Genomic DNA, 18,028 nt, shown 5'->3' with positions numbered 1-18,028 from the left:
TAGAAAGGGGGCTGGGTGCTTTTTCCAGAAAGTTCCAGAAAGATCCAGAAAGGGGGCAAGGTGCTTGTTCCAGAAAGTTCCAGAAAGGGGGCCAGGTGCTTTTTCCAGAAAGTTCTGAGGCAGGCATAACTAATCGACCTGCTTGAACCGAAGGTGGATTGATCAGTCATCGCCTTTAGAGGCAGCTGGAAGTGGGGAGGATCGGATTGCAGTGCAGGGGGTGTCAGCCCGGGAGAGCAGTTTTGACTCCGCTTTCCCAGTGTGGGTCACACTTTAAAATAGAACATCATTCAAGAGAGGGCTGGGGACCAGCATGGTGGTGTGCACGCCTGTGAACCCAGCACTCAGGCAGCTGAGGCAGGAGGATCGCCTGAAGTGACAGGCCAGCCTGGGCTGCCAGGATAAATAACTTAATTAAACACAGAAGCCGTCCAGTCCCCTGGGCCCTGCGGTCAGCCACTGCCCACTGGGCAGCCTGGGCAGCCGACGAGGCCTTCACTCCGGTGCCGGGGGCCTGGACTGAGCCCCACAGGGGTCCCCACAGTCCCTGTGGGAAGTGATGGGGCGGAGAGATGGGAGTGAGAACAGCGAGAGTCTCCGGGTTGCTCGGTCTGTTGTCTTCAGTGTGTCTGTCTGTCCCTCCGTCCCTGTTGAATCTGGGGTCAGGGTTTCTCTGCTGCTGTGTCAGGGCTGGGCGTGGGGATGAAACTCCCAGCCCCTGCCCGCCGGAAGCTGCTTGGCTCCGGGGAACAGGGAGGTAGGGTCGGGGTCGGGGGTCCGCCCTCCTGGTCCCCTGCCAGGGCGCCCCCTCTGGCCACACCTGTTACCCATCAGAAGCCCCGCTGTGGGCATGCGGGGATTTGGGGAAGAGTCCAGGTGTCCCGGGGCGGCCCTGGGGGCAGGAGAAGGGGCCCTTGCTGGGTGGGGCCGGGGCAGTCACCTGCCTGGGACTCTGCCGCCTGAGCCCCACTGCGTTAGGGGGCCATGTGAAGCACTGGTTCCTGAGCTCCCATCTCAGGACTTGGGACCAGAATCGCTAAGAGGCAAGAAGCTCATCCAGCCGAGGGTCAGAGCCACCAGAGTCCCCATCACCTCCTGGGCTCCCCATCTCTACTTCGACCCCCTCCCCACTCCCCGTTCTCTGCCCGTGTCTCACTGGTGCCCTTGCCTCTGACTTCAAGCCCTCCAACCCCAGGACCCTTGCACACACTCCCATTGATGTGGCACATGAGCACTGCGAGTGTCTGTGATCATCCTGACGCCCAGCCCTGCCCCCTGCCCCCTGCCTTCCAGGGGCTAGGTCTGTACCGCCCCACGGCACTTCCTGTGGCACTGGACATGTCCCTGTGTACACTGTCCCCGTGGGGCTATGGAACTCTTACAAAGCAGCTGGTGCCTCTGAAGGTTCCATTTGATCTGAATGAGCTGGACTGTGTGTGTACGAGCTGTGGGCCCATGGCCATGCTGGCCACACAGGGCCACACGGCTCCGACACAGACGCCGTGGTCATGCTCCTGCCCTGGACATCGTCCCTCTCATTCCTGGACTCACATGCTCCGTGCAGGTCACAGCCATGGCCTGGGGACAAATGGCGCAGGGGGAGGACACCAGGTCCTCCCCACCCCCGAGGCTCCTCTCTGGGAGACCAGTGAGTGGCTTTGCCCAGAAGGGTTTTCAGCATGGCCTTGGGGGGCTGTGCCCCCACCAGGTCTCTCCAGCTCTGCTCTGAGCTGCTGGCTGGCTCTCCCCTCCCCTCCCCTCCCCCTCTCCTCCTCCCTTCCCCCTCTCCCTCCTCTGCTTGCCCCCACAGTGTGCTGGGCCCCCATCTGGGGAGATCTGGTCCACCACAAGCTTGCCGGCTCTGGAATTCACTCAGAGAATATTCATCCAGTGCCGTGGATACACACACAGATACACACACACATAGACACATGCACACACACATGCACAAGACATGTATACGCATGTACACACCTGCACACGGGCACACATTCATATACACGTGCACACATAGACATGTGTACACACATATGCCACACAAGGCATATACACACACGCACACATACACGTACATGCACATAGGTACATGGTACACACACGCACACACACACACACACACACACACACACACACACACACAGAAATCGGAGCTCGCTCCAGGGTGAGGCCCAGAAGGAGCCCAGAAGGGATGGGGCCGGAGCCTTTGCCAGGGGAGGCCAGCACAGCACCTCCAGTGTGGGAGGACCAGCGTAGGTGGCAAAAAGTTGGGGTGAGGTGGGTCGGGCTGCTTGCCGGAGCCGGGCCCTGGGAGACCCAAGGGCCCGTTAGCGCCTGACCCCAATCTGAGCCTGCCAGAGGCCAAGTCTGAGCTGGGGAGCTGGGGTGCCCACGACTCAGCTCTCGGTCTCCTCCACTGCTGTGTCCTGTGACCCCACTCATGGGAGTCCTTCCTGATCCCTGGCTGCCTCTCCCTCTCCCCAGTGCTTGTCCCTCTGACACCCGACTGCTTCCTGGGGTTCCCATGGTCTCCCCTCACGGTGGGGCTGCCTGGGACCTGAGTCCCGGGGCCCGGTGGCCTCGGTTGATCTCTGTGAAGCAGGTGAGTGAGGTCCTCCCGCGCTGGGCCCAGGCAGAGGCCGAAATCCGATCGCTGATCGATATCCGGTATCCGAGAGCTGGTGGGGGAGAAGCCGCAGGGGGCGGCCAGGGCCTCATTGCCAAATGACAGGTAAACAAAACACAACTGATGGATGCACGGGTGGGACCTTCAGAGGATGAGCTAGCATCGTTCAAAGGAAAATGTGTGGACGCAGAGTGAGCTGAGCCGGACTGGGAGGACAAGCATAGCTAGGGCGGGGTGGCGCGCGCCTGTCATCCCAGAACCAGGGAGGCTGAGGCGGGAAGACCCCAAAGCTGAGCCCAACCTGGGTGACTTAGCAACTCGGCAAGACCTGGCCCCCAAAGGAATTAAACGCAGAAGTGCACTGTTAGCTCAGGGCAGAGGGGGGCTTTTCCCACCTGCAGCGGGGCCTTTGTCCTGGGTCTGGGAGAGCAGGGCTGTCTTGTGTGTCACTGTGCCTGGCACATGCTCGGGGGTGCCGGCAAAGTGCATCCGTCCAGCCCAGTGCCCAGCTCTGCGCCACAGGAATCTCCACAGCAGGCCAGGGCTGGGAGGGCTCAACAGCACGGAGCCTGCCTGGCAAGCACAGGTCCTGAGTTCAATTCCCATCACCAAAAAGAGAACCTGGAACGGCTCCCGATGTAGTCTGGATTCACCCAGAAAAGCCCGGGGGCCAGAGTTGGCTACACCGTCTCCCCACAGGTGACCCCAGGAGACACGGGCAGGAGAGGAAGGTGAGGCAGGGGTCACGGGGACCTTAACTCATGGGGAGCCCAGCACACTAGTAAAGCACATCCCAGAGCCCCAAAGTGGGGTGCTGGGGCTTGGTGAGGAGGAGCCCTGAGCTGGGAGGGGTGGACACAGGGTCCCAGACCGCACTGGAGCTGCTCCCAGCTGCCCCCCTTCCCCCGAGCCTTTGCCGAACTTCTTGTTCACCCTGGGGATCCCGATGGGAGCCTCTCCACTGCCCTCCGCATCCTCAGCTCCCTGCCCAGCACCCAGCTCTGAGACGGGCAGGGAGTAGGTGTTAGGGGAGCGCTTGGCCCCCTGAAAGCTGTTGGCCAGACCAGGCTTGGTCTTCCCGGGGAGGGAGGGTTTCCACAGAAGACCCTCTCACCTGCTGGCATCAGTCGGTTGGTCGGTCTGTCTGTCTTGAGACAGGGTCTCACCATGTGGCCCAGGCTGGCCTTGAACCTACAGGATCCTCCTGCCTCAGCCTCCCAGTGCTGAGATTGCAGGCCTGCGCCCCCACCCCCAGGACCATTGATTCTTTGCATTTACAGAACTGACTCACTTTGACCCAAAGCCTGGGGTCTCTGGCCCCCTCCCCGGCCAGTGGGGACAACACACGCAATGACCTCTCGGGCCCTCGGCTTGTGGGTGCCATTGATTCTGCAGGGGTGGAAGGGGCGCTGGGGTGTGGAGCCGAGGGTGACTCGGCCAGGTCCCCCACACATCTGCCTCTCTCTCTGCCAGTCGATCCCTCTGCTGTGCGGCAGGGGCTGAGAGCTCCCGTGACAGGCGGCCGAACAGAGGCCGGAGCTGTCCAGTCTCTGGCTCTGGCCCCCGGCCGGGAGGGACACCGGGGACTCCCCGCTTCCTGCACAACACTGACCCCCTCCTGTCCGCCCTGCCCCTCTCTTCCAGCATCCTGGCGACAGTGGGGACGGAGTTTGACCTGCGCACGCTGAGAGCGGTCCGGGTGCTGCGGCCGCTCAAGCTGGTGTCAGGAATCCCAAGTGCGTGAGTTTCCGCCAACCCCATGTGGGCTTTGCCTTGGGGTCCCCTGCACACCCTGTCCCCCAGGAACCTGGCTGCAGGGTTAGGTGGGCTCCGGGAGGCAGTCGGGGATCTCCCCCATCAGCCAGGGCCCCTGAGCGTCAGGCCGGAGCTCTGCACTCGTGTTATCCCACATGGCACCCCCAGCCTGTGAGGCAGCACCCCACACTGATATCCCCATTTTACAGAGGGCAAAACTGAGGCCAAGAAAAATGCATCAAGATCTAATGGCCGAGAAGTGGTCAAAGGCCGGTGTGGGGGTACACACTTGTCATCCCAGCACTCAGGAGGCTGAGGCAGGAGGGTCGCTCTGAGTTCAAGGCAGACTGCGCCACTGAAAAAGACCTTGTCTAAAAGCAAACAAACCAAACCCAAGCAGTTTCTTGGAAGAGCAGCTTGGTCTGTACTGAGCACAGAGACCTTTCCTGTGTTGTTCCCTGGCTGATGAATGTCAGAGCTCAGTGCTAGGAACTTACACTATCCGGGAGTCTCAGGCCACCTCGAGATGATTTAAGGGCCACGGCTGGAGCAAAGGGGTCCATGCTGTCCGAGGCCTTTTGTATCAGGCAGCTGAGCCTCTGCAGATTTGCATACCCAAAGAGGGTGGCTAGGCCTGGTCTCCCTGTGAGCCTCAGGTCGCCCCAATACTGAGCAGCCGTGGCCCTGATGGGACTTCACCCTGGTCCGGAGGGAGTCAGGAGTCTCATTCTGCCTCCTTGAAGGCTGCAAAAAGTGAAGAAAAAGCCCCTGTGGGTTTCCTGAGCGAGGTGACTTCAGGTGAGAGAACTGAGAATCCACATCCACTGAAGCCCCGTGGGGGGGCGGGGGCTGAACGGGGTGAGGGTCCGGGTCACGCAGGCTCCCAACCTCACTGGTAACAAACTGCCCTGGTGGCTTGCTCGGAACAGAGAAGCCAGCGTCCGAGGCTGGGCAGGCTTCGGGCTGCAGGTGTAGGGCCATCCCAGCACTGGGGAGCCTGAGGCAGGAGGATCGCGGGTTGAACCCAGCCTGGGCTGTGCAGCAAGGTCAGAGCCAGCCCAGACCGCGGAGGGAAGTCCTGTCCGGAAAACAAAAGACTCCCGGCCCTGGCATTGTGGCTCCCAGGCAGAGCCAGAGCCTTTTTTTTTTTTTTTTTTTTTTTTTTGGTCTTTTTTGTTTTTTTATCGGTACCAGGGATTGAACTCTGAGCCTCCATCTCTACCTCTGTGCAATGGGGGTGATCGGCTCCCTAAAGGAGCCTGTGCTGGCCCGGGCCGGAAGTCCCCCGACGATGCGGGCTGCGATTCCTCCGGGGGCGCCCGGGACGTGGGCAGCTGCTGTCCCCACAGGCTGGGGCCAGGCTGGCCGGAGGGTGTTAGAAAAGGGGGTGTCCTCCGGGGAGGGAAAAAAAAAAAATCTGTGGGAAACGGCGCCCCCTGCTGGGCAGAAGAGGCGCAGCACCTTGAAAATCCCCAAAGGTGCTGGGGAGCCACAGACACCCTAAAAGGCTTTAAAACCGGCGGGCTTCCTCAGCCGCCACGCCTGGGGGCCTCGAGACCCCGGGCTGCAGCCCCTGCCCTGGCACCCCAAAACGAATGAACAAAAAGGGCTTGTTAGGAGCATGAGGTGCCGTCCCTCCGTCCTGTGCCCCTCCCCGCTCGTGGAAGGCGCCCCACTGCGAGAGGCCGGGCGCTGGCTGACAGGCGGGTGGGCCCTGTGTCTCCCCAGGTTTACAGGTCGTGCTGAAGTCCATCATGAAGGCGATGATCCCGCTGCTGCAGATCGGCCTCCTCCTGTTTTTTGCAATCCTTATTTTTGCAATCATAGGGTTAGAATTTTATATGGGGAAATTTCATACCACCTGCTTTGAGGAGGGCACAGGTAGGTGGCACCGCGTGATGCGTGTTTTCCCCAAGTGCTCCTGCCTGGCGGCGCCTCGTGGGCCCGGGACCTGCCCCGGGGTGCAGCGGCTCAGGGTGTGTGCGGCTGGCAGGAGCGGGGCCCTGCCATCCATCCCTAGCTCAGGGAGGAGAAAAAACCCCTCACCTGGGCCGGTGTCACACAGCTGTCATCCCAGCACTGGGAGGCTGAGGCAGGAGGACCCCAAGTTTGAGCGAGGCCAGCCTGGGCAAGTTGGGGAGACAAAAAGGGCTGGGGACGTAGCTCAGTGCCAAGGCCCTGGCTTCAGTCCAGGCCCTGCTGCAGAGAGACTGGGCCTGTGCCCCAAGAAGGGACCCCCGCGGGTGAGGGTTACTCCAGGAGGCCTGGACGCCTTGCTGTGCTTCTCTGCCTGAGCTGAGGCAGCCGGGTGGGCTGGGCCTGAAGGGTTTGCAGGGCCGGGTGTGGGTGTCGTCACTGCGCGTGGGAGGCCCTGATTGGGGGGGGGGTGGCTGAGGCGCTCACAACTGAAAATCAAGACGTGTGAGTAAGAGATGCCGCAGCAGGGAAATTTTAAACTGCGTTTATAACCAGGCTCCTGCCCTCTGGAGGGCTGCGCTTCTAGAAGCCACCTCCGGGGCACCCGGTGTCCACGTGGCTGGAGATCGCTCTGTTCCCAGCTTCCGGCTGGTTCCGGAGCCCCCGGGTCACAGGCAATGTCACGGCACAGGCCCCTGGTGCCCGGCCCTGTGGGAGGCTGAGGCTTGGGGAGACCCCGTCTCAAAATAGCGATCATCAGAACCGGGGGTGTAGCTCCACACGGAAGCCCCAGGCTCAGTGCTCCCTGCCGTGGAAAGGAAAAGTCGCCCACTGCGTGGAGCTCACACAGGCTGACACAGCCTCGCGGCACCCGCGGGGCCAGGGAGCTGGAAGCTGACGCAGCGCCCCTCCTGGCCTGGGAGCTAACCCCTCTCGCCCGCCCCCGATGCCCCTGGGATCTGCACAGCCCCCAGCTCGGCTCCTGCTCTGAGCCTCCTGCGAGCGCAGGGACCTGGTGCTGGTGGCCACAGGGAAGAACCTTGCACCTCCCGAACCTGGCTTCTCTCCTAGGATCTGAGAACCAGAATCGCAAAGTGACTCACCGATCACAGCTCCAGGAGGCTGAGGAGAGGGGAGGGAGGTTCCCAGCCAGGGTGGACACCCTGAGAGCTCCCCACTATTCGTGTGGAAAAGATTCTAGTACAGTGGGCCACGGTGGCTCACGCCAGGCATCTGGGCCCAGCAGTCAGGGAGGCTGAGGAAGGAGGATTGCACCTTCATCACTCGGCAAGACGCTGCCTCCAAAAATAAAAATGCTAAGGGGTGAGGCAAAGTGTGCAGAGGGGAGTGGGGAGACAGGTGGCTGGGGTGCCAGGTGTTAGAGTCGGTGACAGGTGTGTGGGGTTTTGGGTTCTCCGTCCCCTCCCAGCCTCAGCCTGTATGAGTGCCGGGTGTCCTAAAGGAGACGCCTGTCCAGTACTCGCAGGCAAAGACGCCAGAGGAATGGAAAGTGGAAATGGTTGAACAGAGGTGTTAAGGGCAGGACGATGGGTGACAGCCAGGGCTGCACTGGGGACGGCTGCAGGGGAAACCGTGCAAGGTCACAGAGCAGACACCAGTCCCTAAAGAAAGAAGCCGGGCCTGGTGGCGCTCGCCTGTCATCCTGCACTCGGGAGGCTGAGGCAGGAGGGTCCCTGTGAGTTCCAGCCTGGGCTGCATAGCGAGGCCCTGCCTCAGATCTGGAAGCTGGGGGAACGGACCCCAGCGCCGCCAGCCTCGCACCCTCCGGGCACCCGTTTCTCCGCTGACTCATGTCCCCTCCCTCTCGCAGATGACATCCAGGGTGAGTCCCCGGCTCCATGTGGGACTGAGGAGCCCGCCCGCACCTGTCCCAATGGGACCAAGTGCCAGCCGTACTGGGAGGGCCCCAACAACGGCATCACCCAGTTCGACAACATCCTGTTCGCCGTGCTGACGGTCTTCCAGTGCATCACCATGGAGGGCTGGACCGACCTCCTCTACAACGTGAGTGGGCCTGTGGGGGCGGGGATGGGGGCTGGGGGCTGGTGGGGTGGTGGGGCGGCTCAGGTCTCCAACCCCCACCCTGGAGCTCTGGGTCCCACCGTGTGGGATTTACCTCACTGGACACGATGGTCTCTAGATGCACCAGTTTCCCTGAGGATTACTGGGCTCATCCGTCTTCACGGCAGAGTAGTGCTCCACTGGGTGTGGGTGCCACAATTTCCCATCGGTTCACTGTGGTGGATGCACAGGCTGCTTCCAGGATTGGGCTCCTATGAGCGGGTGGAACCCATAGCAGCACTCCCAGCTCCCCCAGGATGGGGTGGGGCCAGCCCTGCCTGCTGCTCCTTCCTTTAATTTCCTGTCCCTTCAAGGTACTGGATGTGGACCCCAGGGCCTTCCCACTGAGTTCTATCCCTGGCTCGTTTTCTAATCTTTCATTTTGAGACTGTGATCCTCCTGCCTCAGCCTCCCGAGGTGCTAGGTGAGGGGCTGAGGCTGCTGCCACCTGCTGGGAAGGCCAAGGGCTCCACACCCCACATCAAGGGCTCTGCCTGTCCTTGTACCTGGAGGCTTTCTGGGTGAGGGAGCCCAGGGCCTGTCGGGTACAGGGTCTTCCTGGCACCCACCCTCCCTGTGCTCCCAGAGGCCGGGGCAGCCCTATCACTGCCTGCAGGGCTGGGGGACCAGCTCTCTCCCCTAGGGCTAAGCGCTGCCACCCGGGACCCCAGGGACTCCTCCTGACGCCACGGTGGACGAGCTCATCCTCCTCACACCTCTGCCCGCCCGCCACCTCCCTCCTTCTTGGGGTTTCCTGGGGAAAATGTTGGGCTCACTTCTGAGCAAGTGAGTACCACAAGTACCACAGCCCAGGGGCCTCCAAAGGACAGGAGCATGGCTGGGAGTGGTGGCAGGCACCTGTCACCCCAGCTGCTCGGGAGGCTGTGGCAGGAGGATTTCAGGCCAGGCAGCTTGGTGATTTAGCAAGGCCCTGCCGCAGATAAAAAATAAACTCCACAGGGCTGGGCTGGAGCTGAGTGCGAGGGTCCTCAGTTCAGTCCCTGGTGCGGGGCTGGGGAGAGCGAAGTGCCCGACGAGACGACACAGGGAAGGCTGTCACCAGGGCAGCCAGCAAGGGCCTGGTGTAGGGAAGCGCTCCGGGTGTCAGGGTGGGCACCGGGTGACCCCAGGGCAGATGCTGCGACACTGAGGGACAGGGGAGCCGGGCAGGCCCCCTTCCAGGGTTGCTGTCTGTCCCTTCCTGTCTCCGCCGCCAGCTTCCTGTTAAAACGCCTTCTGCAGAATCCTGGCCCGGCTCTGGCTCTGACTGTCAAGGTTTAAATCAGGAAATGTGTCCTGGAGTTATTTATAAACTTGGGAAGCCAGGAGTGGTTAGAGGCCAGGCCCTGTGGGAGAAGTCACCTGCTGGGGGATGTGGGGACACAGGGATGCTCCCCGAGTTAATTCTCAAAAGGGGTCCGGGCTAGGTGAAGGAATGCGTGGACCCTCTGCCCGTAGCCCCAAGGCGTCGCAATTCGGGGACCTTTATCTTCTCCCTGCTTCCCCCCTTTTCAAGTTTTTCTCCAGTGAGCCCCGCTTTGCTTTTGGGTTTTGCTTGTTTTTGAAAACCTCCCTGTGCAGCCCAGGCTGGCCTTGAACTTGTGATCTACCTGCCTCAGCCTCCCAAGTGCTGGATTACAGACACGCACCGAGGTTTATTTTTGTGATACAGAAGCCCTCTGAACTCGTCTCACTAAAGCTCGACGGTGAAGCGTGGGGATTTTGGTCATTCCCAGATGGGAAGACAGGAAGGAGGACGGGGAGACAGTGGTTTAGTGGGCCTCCAGCGTGCTGGGCAGCCTTATCTAAAACAGCCCATCTGAGGAGCCCTCGGTGGAACAAAGGAACACGGCATACACTGCTGTGGGATGGTGAACCTCAAGTTTATTATGGGGCACGCACAGTACAGGAAGGAACAAGCCCCCTCCGGAAGAAGCCCAATCAGTGTCAGCAACCACTGGGGAGCAACTCGAGGTGGGGAGAGGTCTCTCCAGCTCCGCTGGTGCTCCAGGTTGACGCCCGCATGGCTGGGTTCTGGTGAGGGCCTGTGGGGGGAGCAGGTGTTGGGGTGTCCCACCCCCACCCAACAAGCCGGGCCTGGGAGCCCAGGCTGGCTCTGTCTGTAACTCCAGGGCCCCCGGGGACCCTCTGGGTCCACTTCCCAGGGACCTGAACCCCTGCCCTCCCAGGTCACCCCATCCAGCAGCTGCTGCCTGATGACCAAGCCTGCAGTTGCATGCCTCTCGGGGACCCCGAATCCATACCCAGACCGCAGCGGGAGTGCACACACACGCACACACTCCAAAGACGCAGCACAGGTCCTCCCTCCTCCTGGACTGGGCTTTGATTGGGTCCCAAAGTTCTCACCAGGGGCAGCGTCAGGAAAAGGGCAGCCGAGGGCCCCTCGGGGGTGTTGGTGTCACACGGCCCGATGTGACCACCGGGACGTCACCACCCCTCCACGGTCCTCTTTTTCTCCGAGCCCCACAACCTCAGCTGGGTCACAAGGGAAGCATCAGAGGAGCCCAGAGGGGAGGGATTCCCACGGGGGCCCCCACAGGGAAAAAGAGCTGAGAAACTGGAAGCGCAGAGACACTAAGGGGCCGAGGCGTGGCGGGTGCTCTGTGATGGCCGGCTGAGGGGGCCTGACAGGACCCAGTGGGGCGCAGGGCACAGGGCTGGGTGGTTCGCAGCACTCAGAATGGAGCCCAGGGCCTTCCATGGAGCTACATCCCGGCCAGAGTTTCACGTTTTTTTGTTTTTTATTTATTTATTTATTTATTTTTTGTCTTTTTTCTTTTTATCAGTACCAGGGATCGAACTCACGACTGCCTGCTTGCAAGGCAGGCTGAGCTAAATCCCCAGCCCCCAGAGTTTCAGTTTTTTAAAAATGGTAAAGGGACAGGCCTGTCATTCCAGCCTCTGGGAGGCTGAGGCAGGAGGGCTACAAGTTCAAGGCCAGCCTGGACACTTAGCAAGACGAGACTATGTCTCAGCATTTAAAAAAAATTATTAAAGGGCTGGAGATAAAATTCAGCACCCCTTGGGTTCCGTCTCCAGGACCCACAAAGTAAAACAGGTTGATGATGTTGCTCAGGAGCTGTGCAGTTTTAAAACTATGACGACACCAGGCCTGGTGGCCGTGGCTGCACGGCAGGGTTCGCCCTGCAGCCTTCAGGTCCTCTCTGCCATGCGTGTTTCCCGTGGGTGGTGTCACGCCAGTTCTGTCCGTGCTGTTCCTGTCCTCATGGGGAAACGCCCCCTACTGGCGGAAATGAGGAAGTGCAGGCGGCTCACCACCTTCTGTGCAGAGCCGGTGATTTCTGCCCTTTGGCCTGCACCGCATCCGAGACTGCAGGGCTTTCACCGGCGGGTTGCGCAGGTGCCCTGCACAGAATCCCAAGAGGTGACAGTCCAGCAGGCCGCAAAAGTTCTTGAAGGTGGCAATGTGGCAGGGCCCTGGACCCCCAGAGGTGACAGTTTTGCGGGTAACCGGCACCCTCACCTCACCCGGCTTGGTCCCCGCCGTGCCACTTACGCAGCGTCAGTGTCAGCAGCGACCTAAAAACCAACCTCATCTTCCAGACGAGAAAACTGGGCTCAAAGAGGATGTTCAGGGAAGGGTAGCTCCTGGGTGGCGTGTGGGCGTGTCCATGCGGAGGTCTCGCGAAGCCTGCCTGCAGCTGGCAGCCGGGGCTCACAGCCAGGGAGCCCTGTCGGTCGCACTCCAGGCCACGGCGGCTTTGATCTCTCCAAGGCCCCCGCAGCTCCCTTTCCCCGGGGGCCAGATGTCCTCCTGAAGTGACCAGAGCATGTGACCACGCACTGCACCCAGGAGGACTCTGGCAGTGTGGGGAGGAGGAGGAGAACAGGATTCCTCTCCCCTTTCCAGTGTGGCTTTTCCCTTCTCCTTTTGGAGGAACCGTCTTAAGTTTTATTTTTTAAATTCTGTTACTAGCACAAGTCTGCAGTCTGTAACAGTCACACTCTTCTTGAGGACCGGGCCCAGACACCTGTCACACCTTGATACTTACCCCTTCCTGCGCACTCTCCCGTCTCCCCCAGCCCCCATACCCTTCCTGTCCTCCCAGAATCTCTCTCTCTCCCTGTGTTCTCTCATCTGTTTTTCACTTTGCTCCTCAAGTCATTTATGCTTTGGGGTTCTCATGCGAGAGAAACCATGTGATATTTAACTTCCAGTAGCTGACTGATTTCATGTGGCACTATGGACTCAGGTGCATCTGTTTTCCCACAGAAACTCAGGGTTGTCCTTTTTCGTGGCAGAGTAGTACTCCATGCACATGAAGGCTGCATTTTTTTATCCGTGGTCCTGCGGATGGGGTCTGGGCTGCTTCCAGGATTCAGCGGTTCTGAGCGGCTCTGCTGTACGCGTCCAGGCTGTGTCTGGATTCTGTTTTGGATGTCTTTCACTCTTCGGGGAAGGTTCCCAGAAGGGGAATGACTGAGTCAGATGGGACTTCCTCCTCCTGCCTCTGGACATGCCCTGTGTCCCATGCCTGTTCCCGCGCCCCTGGAAACCGCAGCACTCCCCTCCCCTTGGTTCTTCTGATTCCCTCTCTGCCTCCGGGACTCTGCAGGAAGCCATGCAACCCAGCCCGGGAGACCCCAAGCCGCCCCCTCTCGGGCTGGCAGGTCTTCCCGCGCCTGTTCCTCACCTGCTCCCCACCTTGCACCCGCAGAGCAACGACGCCTCAGGGAACACTTGGAACTGGCTGTACTTCATCCCCCTCATCATCATCGGCTCCTTTTTTATGCTGAATCTCGTGCTGGGCGTGCTGTCCGGGTGAGTACCTGCCTTCCAGCCCACTCCTGGGCCCAGGAGAGGCCGTGGAACGGATTCCAGGCCTCCCCTTGCTTTGGGGACAGATGCCCAGGTTGTGCACTGCTAGAGGGAAGCAGGGAGGGCTCTCCCAGGGGCTTCACTGCAAATTGTATTTTTTAACCAAAAAAAAAAAAAAAAAAAAAAAAGAAGTTTGGGTTTCCTCCTCTCCATAGTACATAACCCAAAACATACTTTTCTGACACAGATTGCTCCCAAATCCCATGATAATGGGTGGCTTAGTTCTAAACGGGTCTCCTAGAGCTGGGGATACAGCTCGGGGTAAAGTGATTGCGGTGAAGGCGCAGAACCTGGGGTTCAATCCCTATCATCACAGATAAAGAAGCTTTGTGTTTGTTACCACAGGCGGCCTGGGGACCACTATGGTGGCTCCACAGTGTCATAAACAACCTCAGGGCCCCCAGCTTCCCTCACCAGGGACTTCTCAAGCTCAGGGACCCTTCCTGGTCCCAAGAGGCTGACTCTCACACACAGGGTGACAGCCCAGGTTCTGAACGGGAAGGGGCGGGGCAAAACAGGAAGGGGTGGGGCAAAGTAAGAAATGAGGCAAATAAGGAGGGGTGGGGTAAAAACAGGAAGAGGCGGGGCAAAGCAGGAAGAGGCGGGGCCTACAAGAGGAAGCGAGGGGCCTTGTCTCTCTGTCCTAACTGAAAGGAATTGAGAAAGCCTTTTGGCCAGGGATAAGACGAGACGGAGGAGGGGCTGGCGTGGCGTCGTCTTGTTCTCTTTCCCTCTCGCTGGTGGCAGTTGTTGGGGAGTATGAGATGCAGATACCCACATCCCTTAAGGACTGCCCTTCTCTCGGAGCACTGTTGAAAACCACTGCTTTCCAGTGAACCCAAAATGCACGCGCATGTACACACACACGCACACGAGAGACTGCTTACAAATCCCAAAGCAAGGGCCAGGGATTTAGCTCAGTGGCATAAGCACTTGCCTGGCAAGTGTAAGGTCATGAGTTCGATCCCTGGTACCAAAAAAAAAAAAAAAAAAAATCCCAAAGCAGTTGACCCTGTCTTTGTTGTGACTCTAGAGAGTTTGCCAAAGAAAGAGAACGTGTAGAAAACCGACGGGCTTTCCTGAAGCTGAGGCGACAGCAGCAGATCGAACGCGAGCTCAATGGGTACATGGAATGGATCTCAAAAGCAGGTAAGGCCCTCCTTGTGCGGCTCAGGAGACTCAAAGTCATGCCTGCCCTGTGGAGAAGCCCCGGGGAGGGCTGCCGTGGGGTGACCAGAGGATCTAACTTGGTAGTCCCAAATTCTAGCAGCAAGAACGCGGAATAGGGGGCTGGGGATTTAGCTCAGCCGCATAAGTGCCTGCCTTGCATGCAGGCAGTTGTGAGTTCGATCCCCGTACCAATAAAAAGGAAAAAGACCAAATAATAATAATAATAATAATAATAATAATAATAATAATAATAATTTCATGTCGTGTCTGCAACTGCCAAGAAGAAAACTAGAGCAAAGTAACAGGAAGTCTCCAGCCTACACACAAGTTCCATTCCGGGAGAACTTTTGTAAGTCAGGTGTGTCTGGAAGTCCACCAGAGTGAGTCTCACATACCTTGGAAACAAATATATGGCAAAAACATTTAAAAACCAAACACACACATGACTGATACAAAGAAACTTTACTTTTCCAATTACCTACAAGTGGCAAGGTAGATGTGTAAGCAACTTCCACAATTTGCTCCCATCTACAAACATTCGTCATTGGAGGTCTGTTCAGATCTGTGAAAGCTCACAGCTCGAATGTGCATAAGTCAAGGACTTACGGCAGGAATCGGAGAGCAGGGTGATTAGGAAGGCTTGTCAGAGGATGCAGTGTCTGAGTAGAGACCTGGAGAAAATGAAGAGAGATGCTCTGGGGATGCCGAAGGAAGTTCCAGATGGAGGAAACACAAATGCAAAGGCCCTGGGGCAGGATTGCAATGGAGACAGCAAGGAAGCCAGTGTGGGCACAGCAAAATGAATAAAGGAAAGAGGAGGAGGAAGAGAGGAAAGTGAGAAAGATTGGATCATGCAGCAGCTTACAGGCTGAGGTGGGGATTCGGGGGTTTCAGATGGGATAGGGATAATGTCGCTTCTTGTCCACCTTCCATTACTATAACAAAATGTTCAAGGCACCTAACTTTGCAGAGAAGAGAGGAAGAGAGGTCCTAGAGGCTCTCACTACTGCCTCATGGTGGCCTCCAGCCCACAAACCACTAGGTGACAGCCACATCCAAGCCACTGCTTGAGAGGTGCCGGAAGCCAGGAGCGAGGAGCAGCACCTCTGGGACTGCCTGCCTGGTTTGGGGGAGCCTGTCCTGGGAATGCCCTCCCACCACGGGAGCTTAACTGTGTGTTCTTCCCCCTCAGAAGAGGTGATCCTTGCAGAGGATGAGACCGACGTGGAGCAGCGGCACCCCTTCGATGGTAACTGCTCTAGGCCCAGTTCAGTGTCGGGGCTCTGGGGAGGAGAAGGGGCCAGGACTGGGGGACCAGTGCCTTGGTCCTGATGCATTTCCCCAGGTGACTATTCAATCTGAGAACAATGGAGACCAAGAAGTCTCAGGAAAATCAGCAGTGACATTTAACTTATGAACTAGGCACCATACTGGATTAACAACCGTAACTCATGATAGAGTAGGACTGTTACCTAGACGTCTACCCATTGTTCACTTCCAGAATTTTCCAGGTACTGTGTCAGACTGCAGAGGGCTGAGGATAACAGAATCCTCAGGAAGTGATAACCACCGATAGGGGAGCTTTCTGTGCTGGCTCCACTTTCTAAACAAATAACAATATTTACTCAATAAATAATAATGTTAATAATCCCACTGAAAATCCAGCTCATTGTTAAGGTCTGTTGTCCCATATTAAAAATTAAAAACTTGGCTGGATAAAATCCAATTTTATTGGATTCATTGCTAACTAAGATCTTTCATAAACATTTGATGTGAAAAAAATGTTTTGGCTGGAGAGAGCCATGGCTTGATTGAGAATACTGAGCATCAGAGGAAAACAGAGCTGAGGAACCTTTCAATCAGTTAGGAAACCAGTACTGCCACCCACTTCTCTAGGGCTGTGAACTACTTTCTCCACAGGTAGAGTCCTTGACCCCTGGAGCCCTGCGTATGGGAGGAGGGAGCATTAAAAAGTGTCCATAGGGCTGGGGATTTAGCTCAGCAGTGCAGGTGCTTGCCTGGCAGGTGCAAGGTCGTGAGTTTGATCCCTGGTTAAAAAAAAAAATCCATAAACCCAACGTCCCCAAAACTCATAAAAGAAAATCCATAAACCCACCTTCCCCAAAACTCATAAACCCAGTCTGTTGCAGGGAGTCAAGGGGTGGACTGTAAAAGGCTCAGTGTGTCTACCTTAGGGTTTCCCAAAAGTGCAATTTCTTCAGTTTTAGAGGTAGACAGAAAGGAAATGTTTCCAAGATCATATTGACAATAAAAGTAATGCAGATGGGTGCGGGTTTTCCTGGGGTCTGAGACAGGGTCTTGCTGTGTGGTTCAGGCTGGACTTGAACTCACTGCAGTTCAAGCTGGCCTCAGACTTGCAGCAGCTCTCTTAGCCCCACCTCCCGAGAGCTGGGATTAGGGCCAAGATAGTCCTCCTCTTACAATGCAGAAACATCCCAGTAAACTTACCATAAGATGAAACTGTCATCAATTGAAAATGCGTTTAATACTCAAATAAACCTACTGTGTGGATAAAAAATAGTCACAAGTTGAACTATCGTAAGTTCACATCCTCCTCAATTTTCCATGGAATTATATCCTGAAAAGCCAGTCAGAAAGCTGAAAACATCCTAAATTGAAATCTTCAACTCCAGGACCATCTGAACTGGTTACTTCGGAGTGTACTTTCAGGCCCACAGTGCCAGCACCCTGGGAAGTTGAGGTAGGAAGACTGCAGGTTGGAGCACAGCCTAGACAATTCAGCAGCTTGGCAAGCCCCTGCCTCAAAATAAAATAAAGCAGGAGCTAGAGCTCAGTGTGAAGGCCCTGAGTTTGATCCCCACTGTCATGAAAAAAGAAAGAAAGAAGGTGGTTAGATGGGGCAATGGCTTTTCACTGAAAGTCCTGGACAGTCAAAGGACATAAAGGGCCTGGAATTCTGTCCCTGGAGAGTCTAAGATGAACTAGCTGGATTCCAGCTAGGCCCACCTGGGCAACATGGTGAGACCCTCATCTAAAAAAAGGAAAAAGAATCCCAGTTCTGTTATTTGGAGGAAAGGAGAGATTGCTCATCGGGGTATTCAAAGCTCCTTATGGGTTGTGTATATGTGGATTTACTGTAAACTGAAGAGTCCTTGCAGAGTCCCTGTCTGGGGTAAACATCCACAACCCCAGCCAGCCCAGCTGCTGTGCTACAACTTGAGGGGTGTGCTGTCTTCCTGTGTATCACCATGATGGGTCAAGTCCCCGGATCACTGGAAAGTGAGGTTTCTTAGAATTTTAAAATAGACCAGAGGGAAGATAGGGGTTACTTTTGTGATGACACATGATGCATAGTGAGATTACCTCCCTGCACCTCACTTGCACATCTCTAAAATGGGTACGCTGGGGCTTCCCACCAAACCAATCAGCATGAGGGTACAGTCAGAGGTGTGCTCTGACCATTCATCATCACCGTTGCAACAAGGGTAACGTCTTTTTCCCTTGCCATGTTTCCATTGTTGGAGCTCTGCGGAGAGCCACTATCAAGAAAAGCAAGACAGATTTGCTGAACCCAGAAGAGGCCGAGGACCAGCTGGCAGACATCGCCTCTGTGGGTAAGTGTCCTGCCAGCCCTGAGC

The 18,028-nt window shown here is 57.2% G+C and overlaps 1 protein-coding gene across 13 annotated transcripts in view; it reads left to right on the top strand.

Annotated features, from left to right (window-relative positions):
* The window catches only part of Cacna1a (calcium voltage-gated channel subunit alpha1 A), a 125,324-nt gene that overhangs the window by 46,614 nt on the left and 60,682 nt on the right, over positions 1 to 18,028 (top strand). For 9 of the 13 annotated variants that reach the window (XM_063228451.1, XM_063228445.1, XM_063228446.1 and 6 more), the window contains exons 4-10: positions 4,268 to 4,359; positions 6,107 to 6,259; positions 8,127 to 8,320; positions 13,078 to 13,181; positions 14,272 to 14,387; positions 15,601 to 15,657; positions 17,909 to 18,004. In XM_063228451.1, coding sequence (XP_063084521.1) covers positions 4,268 to 4,359; positions 6,107 to 6,259; positions 8,127 to 8,320; positions 13,078 to 13,181; positions 14,272 to 14,387; positions 15,601 to 15,657; positions 17,909 to 18,004 — 812 coding nt within the window. The remainder of the gene's footprint in view (positions 1 to 4,267; positions 4,360 to 6,106; positions 6,260 to 8,126; positions 8,321 to 13,077; positions 13,182 to 14,271; positions 14,388 to 15,600; positions 15,658 to 17,908; positions 18,005 to 18,028) is intronic. The other 4 variants (XM_063228448.1, XM_063228455.1, XM_063228449.1 and 1 more) reach the window with 3 other exon arrangements.

The sequence above is a fragment of the Cavia porcellus genome, unplaced genomic scaffold, assembly GCF_034190915.1.
Source record: "Cavia porcellus strain 051 isolate PalLab524CR breed Dunkin Hartley unplaced genomic scaffold, mCavPor4.1 scaffold_17, whole genome shotgun sequence".
Classification (NCBI taxonomy): domain Eukaryota; kingdom Metazoa; phylum Chordata; class Mammalia; order Rodentia; family Caviidae; genus Cavia; species Cavia porcellus.
The sequence above is the reverse complement of the archived record's forward strand: the minus strand, read 5'-3'. Positions and strand labels throughout refer to the sequence as shown.